Consider the following 17,120-nt stretch of genomic DNA (forward strand, 5'->3'; position numbering starts at 1 on the left):
ACCTCAGATCCAAGGACTATTACATGCTTCATGCACTAATAAACTGTAGACACTTAACAAAACAATTTAATAGTAGGGTATACCAATACTCTCCAAAGTATACCATGTGTCCATCACGAGTATCAAATATCTCATAGCTGTGAGAACAACTACATTCTCGAAGAATGTGATGCAAACCCCATGCTAACCTATAGCATATCATCAATATCCCATTCTTGATGATCATTGGTTAGGGCTATTTTAGAATTATACTATATCATTAATGTCTCACCCCATTAACGACAGTCACAATTCAAGGGAACAAATATTTAGAATAAAGACAAACATTTAAACAATTATTCCAATAAGTGCACAAAACCCATAGAAAATAAAATTTTCATAGAATGTGATCAAGTAATAATGTCTCAATACAAAATGTTTCTAAGACATATAAAACTTCAACTCCCACTGATTCAAAGCCATCTACCAACATGCTTAACACCTAAGCTCTCAAAGTGCTTGTTGTGTTTTGCTATACATAACGGTTTAGTGAAAGGATCAGCTAAATTATCATCAGTGGGTACTCTTTCTAATTTTATGTCGCCTCTTTCAATTATTTCTCTGATCAGATGATATCTTCTAGGAACATGCTTGTTCCTGTTCGTAGCTCTGGGTTCTTTTGCTTGCGCAACAGCACCAGTGTTGTCACAGTACAAAGGTATTGCACTACTGGCACTCGGAACAACACCCAGTTCCTTAACGAACTCTAACAAAGCAACAGCTTCTTTGGCAGCTTCAGATGCAGCAATATACTCGGCTTCGGTGGTGGAATCGGCAGTTGTACCTTGTTTGGAACTATTCCAACTCACTGCTCCACCATTGAGGATAAAAACATATCCAGACTGAGACTTATAGTCGTCATGGTCTGTTTGGAAACTAGCATCACTATACCCAGTAACTGATAACTCTGGTTGTCCACCATAGACTAAGAAATATTCTTTAGTCCTTCTAAGGTACTTAAGAATAGTCTTAACAGTTTTCCAATGTTCCTCACCGGGATTTTGCTGAAATCTGCCTGTCATGCTAAGCGCATAGGCCACATCTGGCCTAGTAGATATCATGGCATACATAATAGATCCTATAGCCGAAGCATATGGGATCCTTTTCATGTTGTCTCTTTCTTTGTCATTAGAAGGACAATCCTTCTTTGACAACACAATGCCATGTCCCATAGGAAGAAAACCTTTCTTAGAATTCTCCATTGAGAAGCGCCTTAACAACTTGTCTATGTATGTGGATTGTGATAATCCCAACATCCTATTTGGTCTATCTCGATAGATCTTAATTCCAAGGATATAGGAAGCATCACCCAGATCCTTCATCATAAAGGATCTAGACAACCACTTTTTCACGGATTGCATCATGGAACGATCGCTTCCCATAATCAAGATGTCATCAACATATATGATAAGGTATACGACGTTTCCATTTTCGCGTTTACTATAAACACATGGATCCTCTTTGCTTCTGACAAAACCAAACGATTTGATTGTTCTGTCAAAACAAATATTCCAACTCCTCGAAGCTTGCTTATGTCCATAAATGGACTTCTTCAGCTTGCACACTGCATTCGGCCTTTCTTTCGATACAAAACCTTCAGGTTGTGTCATATAGACATCGCCTTCTAATTCTCCATTGAGAAATGCGGTTTTGACATCCATTTGCCAAATATCAAAATTGTAGTATGCAGCAATTGCAAGTAATATCCTAATGGACTTGATCTTAGCAACTGGCGAAAAAGTTTCATCATAGTCAATGCCTTCGCGCTGACTATAACCCTTTGCCACTAACCTAGCCTTGTAGGTTTGTACTTTGCCATCTGCATCTCTCTTCTTTTTGAAGATCCATTTGCAGCCTATGGGGTAAACCCCATCTGGCAAGTCAACTAGTTCCCAGACTAAGTTGAAGTACATCGAGTCCATTTCAGATATCAAGGCTTCTAGCCACTTCTCTCGATCGGTGTCTGACACCGCCTCGGCATAGGTCTTAGGCTCATCGTCATCTAAATCAACTTCATCATCTTGGTTCTCAACCATTAGATTCAGTCTCTCAGGTGGACGACGAGTCCTTCTAGGCCTATTGAGTTGGTTTTGCTCTGGTTCAAGCTGTTCATTCTGTATGTGAGAAGGTTCAGGAATATCCCCATGATCTTCTTGAGGTGGAGGTGATGCAACTATTGCATCATCTTGTCTTTGATGCATCTCATTGTCTTGAGGTGGTCCTTCGAGAGTCTCTCTAAGGTCCTCTCTAAGAGTAATTTCCCCTCCCAATAGATCATCAAAAACTCCCACTGAGTTATTGTTCAAACCATTTGACAATACCTCATCCTCAGTATTATCTTGTGGTTCTTGAATTTCTTCAAGATCTACAATGTTGTGACCTTGTTCCTTTAAGACATAATTGTCTTCAAGAAACGTCACATTCCTAGAGATTATCACCTTGTGATCTCCAGGGTAGTAGAATTCATATCCTTTAGTTTCTTTAGGATATCCCACAAAATAACATTTCTCACTTTTAGTTTCCAATTTATCAGTCATCATTTTCTTAACAAAAGCTGGACAACCCCAGGTCCGGATATGGTTAAGACTTGTTTTCTTGCCACACCATAACTCATATGGTGTTTTCTCGACTGATTTAGAGGGAACCCTATTTAGAATGTAAATAGCCGTTAGTAAGGCATGACCCCATAGGAATAAAGGAAGACTGGCAAAGCTCATCATGGATCGAACCATATCTAATGATGTTCGATTTCTCCTTTCAGATACTCCATTCATTTGAGGTGTACCAGGAGGTGTCCAGTCTGACTGGATTCCATGTGACTTCAAGTAATCAAGAAATTCCCGGCTCAAGTATTCCCCTCCTCGATCTGATCGAAGAGTCTTGATACTTTTCCCAAGTTGTTTCTCAACTTCACACTTAAACTCTTTAAATTTCTCGAAGGCCTCAGATTTATGTTTCATAAGATACACATATCCATACCTTGATAAATCATCAGTAAAAGTTATGAAGTACGAATAACCACCTCTTGCTTGAGTTGGAAACGGTCCACACACATCTGTGTGAATTAACTCTAGCAAATCCTTAGCACGCACCCCTTTCCCAGAAAATGGTTTACTTGTCATTTTTCCTTTGAGACAAAATTCACAAGCTCCATATGATTCTAAATCAAATGAAGTGAGATAGTCTAACTTTCTCAATCTTGCTATTCTTTTCTCATTAATATGACCAAGTCTGCAATGCCATAGATAAGTTGCATTATTCGTATTACATAGCTTAGGTCTTTTGTTTTGCACATTGAGAATATTTCGTTTGTATTCAAGCATATATAATCCATTTTCAAGAGCAGCATTTCCATAAAACAATCCATTAAAAGAAAACGAGCATCTGCTGTTTGCAAAATGGAAGGAAAAACCTTCAATGTCTAACATCGGAATGGAAATAATATTCTTAGAAATAACTGGAACGAAATAACAATTGAACAATTCTAGTCTATGTCCTGAGGGAAGATCCAATCTGTAAGTCCCCACGCATTCGGCAGCAACTCTTGCTCCATTCCCAACACGCAAATCAACTTCCCCAGGCCTCACTTTCCTGCAGTCACTTAGACCCTGCACATTATTACAAATGTGTGAGCCACAAGCTGTATCTAATACCCAAGATTGTGATTTATTCATAGACATATTTATCTCAATGACAAACATACCTGAGCTCCCACTTTCTGCACCTTGTGCCTTGAATTTTGGGCAGTCTCTCTTCCAATGTCCCTTCTCATGACAGAAAAGACACTCATCCTTTGATGATTTCGACTTCTTCTTAGCCCCTCCACTCTTAGGCTTTAGAACAACATCCTTAGATGTTTTCTTCTTCTGTTGCTGCTTATTCTTCCCTTTGGAAGACTTCGCAGAAGAGCTCACCATGAGCACAGATTTGACCTTAGCAGTGGAAGACTCATAAGTCTTAAGCATGTTGTGCAACTCTGGCAGCCCAACCTTCGTGTTGTTCATGTTGAAATTCACAATGAAATTCTCAAAACTACTAGGAAGAGACTGAAGAATTAGATTTGTTGAGACATTTGCGGGAAGCACCGTTCCAATCGATGCTAACCTCTCAATCAAACCAATCATTTTCAGCACATGCTCAGAAACCTTGCCTCCATCATGAAGCTTGCATTTGAAGAGATCGCGAAGTATCTCATACTCCATAGTTTGAGCTTGTGAAGCATACAAACTCTCCAAGTGTTTAACCATCTCATATGGAAGCATGTGCTCATGTTGTCTTTGAAGTTCCAAACTCATGGATGACAGCATGATGCACTGAGCATCATTTGCATTTTCAACATGTTTCTCATGAGCAGCTGGGTCAAACGTAGCAAACTCAGAAGATTCCTTACTGGGAACGACACCAATTGGTTTGTCCAAGACATAATCAATTTTGTCATGCCTTAGCACCAAGCGCAAACAACGGAGCCAATCCGTGAAATTTGACCCAGTCAACTTGTGTGTTTCCATCAAACACTTGTAAGTCAAGTTTGACATTTTATCTGAACAAAAAATACAATGAAAAGTAAATTAGAAAAGCATATAAAGATCACATTCGTATCTTTAATCAAACAAGAGTTTATTGTATTGATTAGCTCCCACTAATTTTAACATATATTATGTCCCCCAAACATAAAATACGAATTTATATCAAATATAAATTTTAGTGGTCCAAGATCCAAGTCCATATCATCGCAGCCCCTGCTTTGGCTGATCACTACAATAATATTACAAGGTAGGCCTCTAAGCCAATTGCAACAACTATTTTGCAATTCTTGGTTTATTAATCCAATTAATATGCATCCATAAACTATTTAGGTCGCTTTGGCTTTACTAAACAATTTAAGCAAGTCGGGTCATCACACGATGCCAACTATGCATCTATGAATGAGCCTAGACCTTGTGGATTTAGAGTAAACGCTTTGGCGTAAAACTCGTGGTCGAAAAGGCTAGGAACATCAAACAATTATGATGGACGATGCATTTGTTTCAAAAACAAGACTTATATTTTATGGGGAAAAGTGTGATACTAGTTATGTGAATATAATATCCAATATTAAATTTCAAACAATTACTGGGCGCCGCCTACCCAGACATAGTATAACACGGACTACAAATACTGGGCGCCGCCTACCCAGACATAGTATAACACGGACTACACATACTGGGCGCCGCCTACCCAGACAATAAAACGGTCTCTAACTACTATAGTTAAAATAAATAAGCATAAATCAAATAGCATGCTTATCACATAGGATATCAAATAATACTCAATAAAATCAAATTTTATTCTCTAATTAAATGTGGACTATCCAATTATATCAATTCCAAACTAATATAATTGCATATTTTAATATTAGTTCTAAATTAATAAAACTATATTAAAATTTATTAATCTAATTAATAAATTATGTTTCTGTAATTCGTTTTATATAATTAATCTAATTAATTATACGTCTTTTGTCATTTCAATTAAAACTGCATCTGAAACAATTACTCATAAAATCATCTTGCTTGGAAATTTTTTGTAAACTTCGAATCAGATTTTAATACGGAAAATTTTTGAAACATAATAAAAGTTTCCTTCTGTCAAAATCTAATTTTCTTCGGAAATATTCTGATAAACAATTGTTTTTCATAATTCCCTATCATGTTCGAAACATGTGGATACAAAGTTCAATCAATTAGTTTCAAAAGATTTCGAGAAAGATGAAATCTATTTACAAAACCCAAGCAATTTTCAACCTATACGTGTTCAAAACATGTAAGATTCCACAAAAGTTAAACGAAATCAAATTTCATTATGAAACCCTAAAATAAATTTCAGTTTCAAAAGATAAGTTTCAGACGGCTGATTTTCAGAAACAAAATAAGAAATCTAATTTCTCATTCCAACACAATTACGTAATTAATCCACAAGTAATTAGCAAATACAAAATTAATTATGAATCGAGCCCCGGGCTCTGATACCACTGTTAGGTTTTCTTGTATTCATCTAATGAGCGCAGCGGAAATTGCATACAAGAATACAGATCTAGATTCATAATCATATTGCAAGTTGAGCATGTAAAACACAACGGAACTAAATCTTACTTATTGTGTTGTTTTCTTCTGCGATTGAATCCTGCAAGTTGAATCCACTACTATCGAGGTCCACGTGCAATCCAATCCGATGCAGGAACTATCCCGGTACAATTGCTCCGTAGAAGAATGCTAGGAATTCTCTCTACAAAGCTTTACGTATTTTCTCTCTAATGTTACGCTATTTCTCATGTCCCACAATGGAGAATAAATAACCATTATATAGATGAAGAGTCACTAGGGTTTCATGATTGTTGGGCTTATGAACTAATATAATTATAGCCCAACTATAATTAATTAATCCATATTAATCTAATTCTAGCCCATTTCCTTTCATTCCCCACGCCGAGGTGTGCATACGGCGGTGGGCGAGAGGATCGAAACAAGACATACAATGCGCGATAGCAGAATCCACAATGAGCTACAAGAAGACCTAATCAAACACATTTGGCCGAAATTCGGCAATGAGTAGTGGATTTTTTTAATTTTATGAATTTAGTTATGTAATTTTAAATTTTTAGGATTTTAATTATGCATTTTTAAATTTTTAATGCATTTTAATATGGTGGAAATGTTTTTAGTAATTGAAGTATTTAAATTGAATAATAGAATGGTGGGACCCTTGAGCATGCTCTTGCGGAAGAGCATGGATGTTGGTGTTGTGCTATTGCCTAAGAGCAGGAAGTAAAAGTGGGTCCGGGCCCATGTCCGTGCTCTTGCCAAAGAGCACGGATGTGGATGCTTGACTCAACTTATTTTTAACACAAGTATATCCGCAAGTGTACGGGGCTAATGTAGCAAATAGTAAGCAAAGAGTATCGTATCCACAGAGACAATGAGTGTCAACCTAATTACCACGAACCAGCCTCAACTACTATCTAGATGAATCAGAATTTTGGTTTTTCTAAATCTATTTAAAAGCAAGGTAAAAACAATTAAAAACAAATAGAGAACTAAAACCAAATAAGAAAACGGATGTAGATCAAGGATGAGAAGGTAGAATCCTACGGGATCGATAACAACTATCCTATGCTCAACTATTTTCCTAACTATGCCAACAAAGGGTCTCAAGGGTTATTAAGCTATCACTAAGGTAAAACTATATCTTTTCTCAAAGCATATAATTTGTAGATTGCTACCTAGAACCGAAGTCTCCTTCCTAGAACTAAGGCAACAACTCCTAATATCTCCTAAGATACTTAGCTTCATTCAAAGGCTCAAATCTCTCGATTATATTGACAAAGACGTCAATTTCTTCTCTTTCAAATTAAACTACTCACTTCTCAGTTCTTGTAGTAAAATCCACATGCATTTATAAGGTGATCAGTCAAATATATATATAAGCACAGAAGATATCAAAATAACCACATGAGCCAAGGCATAGAAAAAGGAAATCAATTAAACATAAGAATCATTGTATCTCCCCCGTAGAACTCTACGACGGATTTAGCTACTCATGTTCAATACAAAAGTCAAAGAAATATTCAAAGAAATATTCAAAAACATTGTTTGAACAAGAATAAAACTAAAAGATGAACTCCTAGAATTGGATTGGGCGGATTGGAGGCCTCGTCTTCAATCTTGCGATGAATACTCGTCCTCTGCTCGTTCTTCTCTTCTTTCTAGGTGAAAAAGTGGTATTTTTGGGGTAGGAGGCGTGTAAGTTGTGTTTGGAGGCGTTTCCTAGACATATATATACCTAAGGTTGACTTTGGGCCCGAAATAAACTGTCGGACGAAGCTGGCGGGTCGCCAGGTTCGGTGTGCGTTGAAGCTGGCGAGTCGCCAGCTGCTTACGACATTTTTTTCGTGTTTTGCTGGCTGGTCGCTAGGTTCGTTTGCATGTGAACCTGGCGGATAGCCAGCTATGTCACTGCTCTGCGCAGTCTTAGTAAAACGGCCATAACTTCTTCTACCGAACTCCGATTGAGACGTTTAAGATATTCACGTGAAGCTCTTTCGAAGACGAAGAGAATGGTTTGCATTACATGCGAATCGGACTTCAAAATCTCCAGATAAGCTGTCTCGAACATTGAGCAGCTGCACATCCACATATTTTGTACATTTTTCTACACATTCTTCACAAAATGGTCAAAATACCAACATAATAGAGAAGTAGCTATAACCATGTCTCAAAGTACACAATATATGATCAAAACCAAGTAAAACTACCCTCTAAAGTCATGTAAAATCCAAGTGAATCAATGCTCTAATATGGACTCCCTTCGTCGCAAGATAAGCGAATAACTTCTCTTACTTTATTCTCCATCTACTTTATTCTTTCTTCACTTCTTTAATTTTTCTCTTTCTAATACTTTATTTTCTCTACTTTAATTCTATAAATATCAATTCTTCAAATTCCGTGCTAAAAAAAAGTGCTTCGCTTATCTTGGAACGAAGGGAATATAACTCTAACCAATTTACATGGTTTTCGAGTCCAAGTTGTCTGCTATGTCAAGCTCTAGATTCAAGTCTTTAAATATGCCGACTTACATGCCTCCTAGTTAAATAGTAGCTCACCCAAACAGAGGCGGAGCCAGGATTCTAACCCCGGGGAGCCCAAATTATTGTTAAGATTTGGTGAGTGTTTTCAGTGTAAACGGTGCGGAAATAGCTCGGACATAAGTAATAAAGAATTGTGTATGAGAGAATGGATAATGAGTTAAACAATTATAACTTTTATATATTTATGTATTTTTATTTTTTATAACAAAGTGCATAAAAGAAATAATTTTCTGTGTAAGCGGCGCGGAAATAGCTCAGACATAAGTAATAAAGAATTGTGTGTGAGAGGTGGATAATGAGATAAATAATTATCGATATTACTATATTTATATACTTTTATTTTTATAATAAAGTGCATAGATTAAAGAGATAATTATTATTCTTAAATTATGAATATCTTTCTCTATGATTATAAAATAAAGATATTTATCCAAAACAAATTATAAAATCCAAATAGGAGTGGAAAATGATTTCAATAAAAATGGACAGAGGGGAAACATCCTGGTTCCTAAAGTGGCCAGCTAAATAATCAAACCACCTGCGCTGCTGCAATGTTAAGCATTGCATACATATACTTCCTCCGTCCAAAAAAAATTAGAGTAATTGGTGTGTGACCTGAGTTTTAATGTAGAATTAGTAAAGTAAGAAAGAAGGAAAAAAAAATACTCCCTTCGTCCCTGAAAATTTGTCACCTATTTCCTTTTTCGTCCGTCCCTAAAAATTTGTCACCTTTCACTTTTATCATTTTTGGTAATGGACTCACATTCCACTAACTCATTCTCACTCACATTTTATTTTAAAATTAATATATAAAAGTAGGACCCACATGCCACTAAATTTTCAACTCACTTTCTATTACATTTTTTAAAACCTGTGTCGGGTCAAATGATGATGAATTTTGGAGGACGGAGGGAGTAAGAGAGAAGGGGAAAAGTAAGTGAGGAGTAGTGTTAGTGGAATGATGTGTAGGGTTATTATTTGTTGAAAACTTTCCATAAATGAATGTGCTCTATTTTTTGTGGACGGTCAAAAATGGTAAATGTGTTCTATTTATTATGGACAGCGAGAGTATAATATATAGGCAAACTTTGAATGGCGGAGGGGCCCAAGGGCCCCCAACCCCACCGTGGCTCTGCCACTGCACCCAAAGATACATGATTACTAAGGTGGTGTTTGATTTCCTAGATAAAATAGTACCTAAATATAATCTATGATTGAGTTGTGAGATTATTTTAGTTGAATGCGAACCAAACACACTTGAAAAGTGTCAAGGAGTAGTAGGTCGTGTGTGTAAAATAGTCAGACTTCTCAGATCCAGAGAATCCACTAGATCACGAGGTCTAGGAACTTAGAGAATCGTTGAAATCTCGGTCGTTGGGCACACAATCTCACCCTTGCTTTTCAAAACCCTCAACCCACAATACTAAAAACTAGTATAAGGAAGTAGGGATCGAATCCCACAGAGATGGAAGCGTAAGTAAACATGCAAGAGAATTTGGACACTTGTTTTGGCTGCTGCCACGCATTTTGTGAGGTTGAGACTTAACTACTAGACTCGGGAAATGAAATGTTCTATTCTAACAGCTAGACCTAGGCATATATAACGGAAACATGCATGATGGGAAAACAAGACGCAAACAAGATCACTCTTCAGCGAAAACAATTACCAGACCTAGTAAATGACTTTTCCTAAAATTAATCTAGACAGAGGAAAGACAAATCGTGGAGACCATTCCCGAAATAGCAAGGTATGAATGAAAAGCTGCAAAATAACTAACTAAATGTTCGATTAACTATCAGCTTCATCTTTTCTAACGATCCTAGATCACGAAATTCAGAGAAAAACAAAGCAAACTATAAAACGAAACAGATGCAAGCTAAATTAAACCATTTAACTACGATTAACCACGGAAAATAAGCAGATCTTCTATCACTAGACGAGGTAAATGAGAAAACAGAAAATAAACATCAAAACCATGTAGAAATGAACAGATCCAAACACTGGACGCTTCATCCGCTCCGGATCCAAGCCATCCACAACATACCACAACAATTTCCATCTCCGATCACACAAATTCATCCTGATTCAAACGATCAACTACGATCTCCACACGATTCAACTATAAAACTCAGATCAATCGCTAAAAGACATCCAAAGTAAACAGAAAAACAGTAATTACATAAAACGAAACCATAGCAACAACTTCCATAGCTAATCAAGTGCAGATTCAACAGATATTTAACAAAATACGCCTGAGCTTCGAACAGCGAAGACTCGGAAAATTCAGAAACGTAAACTTAAAATAGAAAAGGTAAATTGTATCTTCGCCTCGCGTAGAGACGGTGTGGCACAAACTGATTTCCAAATTTCGAACCGAACCCCCAAAATCTACCCCCTAATGTGTGTGTAGAGTGTGAGAAAGATAAGCTAAGAGCTAAAAGATGATGGATGATGATTTTCATGCAAGCCGCGTGCTCTTATTTATAAGGAGTGGAGCTTCTAGATTCTTCCTTGTAATCCCCATTCTGCCATTTTTCCAAGATGCTCCTCCGTCTAGTGAATTTCCTTCTTTCGGCTCATTTCCTCTGCCAGCCTCCTTTCTTCCTGGATTTGGCGTTTTCTACTCACCTAGCTTACAAAACCTTGTTAGACCCGAGGAATTACAGAATTTAACCCCATAACTAATGCATGAAATTAGCCTTATCAACACTACATATTTAATTACGAGATACAATCTTACAAATCAAACACTTCCTAAGTTGACTAAGTCGACCCATTATTGCTTTCTAATTTATAGTTAACCTTTATTAATTTCATTTTAAGATTAAGCATCCCAATTTTCCTACTTAGTAATAGAGGAACCCGTACAATCAAATAAAACAAATTAAGGCATGAAGGCATCATAAAAAAAACTGAACTTTGCAAACACTAAATTAAGAAATATTTTACAGGGATCAACAACCCACCTGACCATAGTGCAAACCTAGGAAAAAGTATTGAGCAGTTAAAAAAAAATACTTGTTTGATTTGGTGAACAACGATTAACAATGACAAAACAATTCCAGAGAGAAATTGATCAATAGCCATTGAAATTAATAAACGACTTCCAAACTTCAACCTTAAGGACAAGCTTAGTCTTCGAGAGGAAGAGAATGATGAGCTTGGCGGATATAGCTTAGTAAAGGGGGTACAACTATACCCCAAATAAACGTTCTTAATGTATAAATGAGATATGTTTTACAAATCGAATTAGTGTTACAGTGATAGTAGGAAGTCTGCAGTGCCATTCTCCAAACGTCCCTCTTTTTCAATACATATTCAGAAAATGCATTTTTATGTTAGAGTAGTACTCCCTCCGTCTGCGAATATGAGTCCCATTTTGCCATTTTAGTTCGTCCGCGAATAGGAGTCCTGGTTCATTTTTACCATAAATGGTAATAGGGTCCTACCTTCCACTAACTCATTCCACTCACATTTCATTTAAAACTAATATATGCAAGTGAGACCCCTATTCCATTAACTTTTTACCGGGGAAGGATCCCCTGCTGTGCACAGCAGAGGGCTGTGTTTAAAACACAACATTTTGTAAACAAAACGCAGGTAAACTTATTTTTATTCTTTTTCTTTTTCCTTTTCTTTTATTTAGTTATGCTTGTGGAAATAGCACAGCCCCTGCTGTGCACAGCAGGGGATCCATATCCCTTTTTTCACCCACTTTTTCTTAACATTTCTTAAAACCTGTGCGGCCAAGAAATGAGACTTCTAAGTCCTAACGACGGACGGATGGAGTATATATTAGGGCGATATATTATTTTATATAATATAATTTTTATCGTTCTATTTCTTTTATTATATTACATATTTTGTAGCTTTTTATGTTCTTTCTGGTTTACATTTTTTAAGTATTAGGTAGTTTATATACTTTATTGTATTTTATTTTTAATGGAATGTTTACATTATTGAAGTATTAGGGAGCTTATATACTTTATTGTATTTTATTTTTAATGGAATTGTATGAATTTGACTTTTTTTTTTGTATTTTTTGTTTTAGATAATAAGTAGTTTGCATTATATTTTTTTATTTTAATATATACGTGACTTTGAGATTGAATATAATATTTTAAGATGTACTCCTACAATTTAAATATTATTTTGTTTTTAATGTGTTATGCATTTATTTAGTGCAGAGTGTAAAATTGGTATCCCCAATTTATCTGGATCAGCCACTGCATGCGACTAGACCAAATTGGAAGTGACAACAATAGGAGGCGAATCGAAGTAGACTACGTGAGAGTGGATGGCGTGGAAGTTGCATGCAATAACATGCAAAGGTTGTGTATTGTTAAAAAAAATCCTATTATTAAAAATGAAAAGTTTCTTTCTCATAATATTTTACCAATTTTTTTTCCCTTTCTTTTACTTTATCCTTTTTTTTCCATCTCTTTTACTTTATCAGTTTTTCATTAAAATTCGTGCCGTCCACAAATTAGATTTTTTTTTTTGGACAGAGAGAGTATTTAATAATAAGATTCATCATCATAGCCTCTCTCGTATTATACCCTTCTCGATGAAGTAGGCAAGAACTCCAATCATGATGGACGAAACACCAAAATAACCAACCTGAGAATCAGATTCACAACTTAAAAACACGCCAAACAAAAACGTTGTTATAGCATTCAAGTTAAATGGTACAAACTACCCACCGTGGGCAAGATTAATGAAAGTTGTCATCGGTAGTAGAGGCGCTTACCAACATATCACGTGAGTGCTGACTCCACCTGAACCAGAGGAAGAGAATTACCTCGAATGGGAAGAGATAGACCTTATAATCTTCTCATCGACGTTAAGCAACATGAAGACGAATATCTTTGCTGAATTCGCTAATAATCAATCTGCGAAAGCTTTGTGGTACAGTCTTGTAGTCACGTTTGAAAGCTCAGCTGACCTGTACCTCCTCTGATCTACGACCTTGAGGAGAAGGCCAATAAGATCACACAATAAGAGTTAAGCCTAGAAGCATACTAGAGCAATGCCAAAGCAGACCAATCAACTGCCGCGACAAAAGGTGTCGAGCAGTTCAAGATATACAACACAACGACGAGGCCGTTTAAATTTCTCACGGACTGAACGATCCATACGATGGTATTCGAAAAGACATACTCAAGGTGAGTACTCTTCCCTCAGTCGCAACAGCTTATAGGTGGGTAAAAAGGGAGGCAACGACTTAAGGTCATGCCGCCGACATTTGTTCCACCACCAATCGCCATGAATGACTCACTACGGAAATGGGGTGACATTAGAAACCAGCCGTCGCCGGCACACTATGTCACCTCATACACTCTCCATCAAAAGGAGGGGTGACAAGGTCACATGCTTAATTATATATGTGGATGACATGATCATCACTAGAGATGATATTGAGGAAATGAGCCAACTCAAGGGAATTTGGTAGCAAAATTCGAAATGAAGAATCTTGGGGATCTTAAGTACTTTCTTGGTATAGAAGTGCCAAGGTCAACGGTGGGAATCTTTATTAACCAAAAAAATACATTCTCGACTTATTAGTTGAGACAAGAATGTTGGAATGCAAACTGGGAGATAACCCAATTGTTCAAAACCATGGGTTGCAAATTATTGAAGGAGCAACGCCCACTAACCGAGGAAAATACTAAAGATTGGTTGAGAAGATCATACACCTCTTCTATACTAGAATAGACATTGCCTATGTAGTTGGGGAGTAGTTCGATACTTAAAGGGGTTAGTTGGTCATGGTGTATTGTTCAAGAAAAACGTACATCTAGACATCCATATACTGATGTTGACTGGGTAGGGAATCCAGTCGACAAAAGGTCCACTGACCACTGCTAGATACATTACTTTTGTGGGAGGAAATTTGGTGACTTGGAAGAGTAAGAAGCAAAAAATGGTCGATCTTTCTAGTGTCGATGCATAATTTCGAGGAATCAAAAGTGGAATGACAGAGATACTCTGGCATAGAAGGTTGATGGAAAATCATAGAAGTTTCCAAGAAGCATTGGGTAAGTTAAGTTTCGGAAATCAGTGATCAAAGATTATGCATTTCAAGGAAGAAATCATACAATATTAGTAGATTGATACATACCTTAATTAGTAGATATGATTAGAGTTACCTTGTATAGAATTAGTCTAGCCTATAAAGAGGTTAACTCTACATATTGGATAATAAGCAACAATTTATACAATTTTTACACTATTGACTAGGCAGCTGAACTATAGGTATCGGATTGTGAAATTTGTTTCTTTTAGAAGTTGGGTTGCTCTGTTTCACATGTAATTTGTAAAATGTTAAAGTAAGGTTGATTTTCTTAAGCCTCTCTTTGAATAAATATTTCATGCAGGTAACTTGGACTTGGACGGAAGTGAAAAATGATTTTTTTGATATATCAAATTCCATGTTTCAGATGGGATGTAGAAATGCAGTCAACATATCGTGAGTTGGCTTACATAGGTAAAAACTATGTTTGGACTAATTGAAACTGTGATAGTAGAAATGAGCAACTCTCCCTGCCTTATAAAGAGAAAAGGTTCTATAAGAATATATATAAATGAGACCATGGGCGGACACACATAGGAATGATTAGGGGCTTAAGCCCCTAATTAACATGATTTTTTAATATTTTTTCTTTTTAATTTTTTTAATTTATACCAAATTTATGTAATTTTTATACAAAAGCCCATACCCATGAGCTAATTTATATATGAATATAGTTTAAATAATTTATTTTTAAAAAATATACCTTTACGAGTGATGATTTCTGCGTCCGCCCTTGAATGTGACAAATATGATGGTTTTCAACACGTGCCCCCACACGTGAGCCGGAATGCATATTGGACTTTCACATGGGCATACAGAGTGATCAATATCGTATTTTGGCCTGCTCTGATACCATATAAATGTTAGAGATAGAAATTGCAGATTGTTTTAAATTACTGAAATTATCGAAGAGTGAGAAATAATGAAGAAAAGGGGAGAAACCGTTGAAGGAAAGAGAAAAACAGGAAATTCATTAGTGGGTACATTTGGAAAACTTGATCATAAAATACAATAAAGGCCTTATAAAATAGGTTGGGAAATTTATCCAGCTTTGCTTTTATTTATTTGGTCTACATATCAATTAGAAGTTTGCCTCTTATGAGAGAAGCTATGCTGAAAAATATTGACAGCCTCCACAGGTTTATACAATAAGGTCACAAATTAATAAGTCGAACTCAAATTTATTATATACTCCAAACATTTGACTAGTTAATTCCAAGCGTCAATTCCGACACCACATTTGGCATGAACATGCAATCTGGTGTGTCCTATTTCCCTTCAACATTTTAGAATGTTTTGGTGTTTAGTAGCAAAAGCAATCTGTTCCCATCTTAAAAGCAATATTTGCATATCTCTGCAGAGAATAAAACTGCCATCTAGATCAAAAGCTTATCAATTTTTTGGATATTTACCTTTGCAGTCTTTTCTCAATTTCACTACTAAAACCACTAAAATCCAAAGACAAAGTCACTCACACTGATACCTTATACTCAGTTTCCTCTCCCATAAAAACAAAAAGCAAAAAATCAAAATCTCACCAACAGCTTTGGAATCAAAAGGACAACTTCTTGTCCCCTTCCTTATCTCCTTTCTTGTCCTAAAAACCCTCTTTCTCTCTATAAATGTATGAATCTCTCTCTCAAGCAAATGTAGGATAGAGAGAGATGGAGAGTGAGAGAGGTAGGCAGGTTTTGAAAGGGTGCATCAAAACAACGAAAGGGCCGTGGGTGGTGCGACGCGCCACCAAAGACGGCGGCCACGTGATGAAGTATCGGTACCCGTCTGAGAAGGAGAGGCTGAACAACAAGCAGAGAGAGCAGCTCCGCCGGTCGGTGAAGCACAAGATCTTCAAAGGGTTGAAGGCTCACGGCAACTATCATCTCCCCAAGCACGCCGACTCCAACGACCTTCTCAAAGCCCTTTGCCACGAGGCCGGTTGGCACGTCGAAGAAGACGGCACAATTTTTAGAACCAAGGTGTCACATTTATGCATATTGACATAGCCATTACATTATTGTGTGTGCATAATTTTATGGGTTTTTTTTTTGTTGTTTTAGGGAGGAGATGTGGAGAAAATGCCAAGATTGGTTGATGATGAGAATGAAGAAGAGAGCTACTGCAAATGTGGAGATGAAGGGGAAGAGCTTGATACAACTCTTACTCTCTAGCTATCTAGGGTTTGCAGTGAATATAAACAAGTTATAGGAAAATGGTTGTGCTAGATTGATAGTCACGTTTCTGAAATTAATGAAAAGATATTAAATACTATTGTTATATATTGGAGAAAAAAATGGTGAACATTTATTTTGTGAACGATATATGAGACATTAGTTAATTTTTTTTTATCGGATTAGCCTAATCGTATTGTGCGTAAATTGGAAGCT

At 36.6% G+C, this 17,120-nt stretch overlaps 1 protein-coding gene and 1 pseudogene across 1 annotated transcript; one reads left to right on the forward strand and one right to left on the reverse strand.

Moving 5' to 3' along the window:
- Positions 1 to 452: 452 nt before the first annotated feature.
- LOC148933427 (secreted RxLR effector protein 161 pseudogene) lies at positions 453 to 1,151 on the reverse strand (annotated as a pseudogene).
- Positions 1,152 to 16,400: 15,249 nt separating this feature from the next.
- On the forward strand, positions 16,401 to 16,904 carry LOC148933428 (BES1/BZR1 homolog protein 3-like). Its single transcript, XM_089062415.1, has 2 exons — positions 16,401 to 16,712; positions 16,794 to 16,904. The coding sequence occupies exons 1-2, from the start codon at positions 16,401 to 16,403 to the stop codon at positions 16,902 to 16,904; spliced, it is 423 nt and encodes a 140-aa protein (XP_088918541.1).
- The last annotated feature ends 216 nt before the right edge of the window (positions 16,905 to 17,120 follow it).

The sequence above is a fragment of the Salvia hispanica genome, chromosome 1 (genome assembly GCF_029641045.1).
Source record: "Salvia hispanica isolate PSC_SH4W2 chromosome 1, Shi_PSC_v1, whole genome shotgun sequence".
In the NCBI taxonomy this organism is placed as follows: Eukaryota; Viridiplantae; Streptophyta; class Magnoliopsida; order Lamiales; family Lamiaceae; genus Salvia; species Salvia hispanica.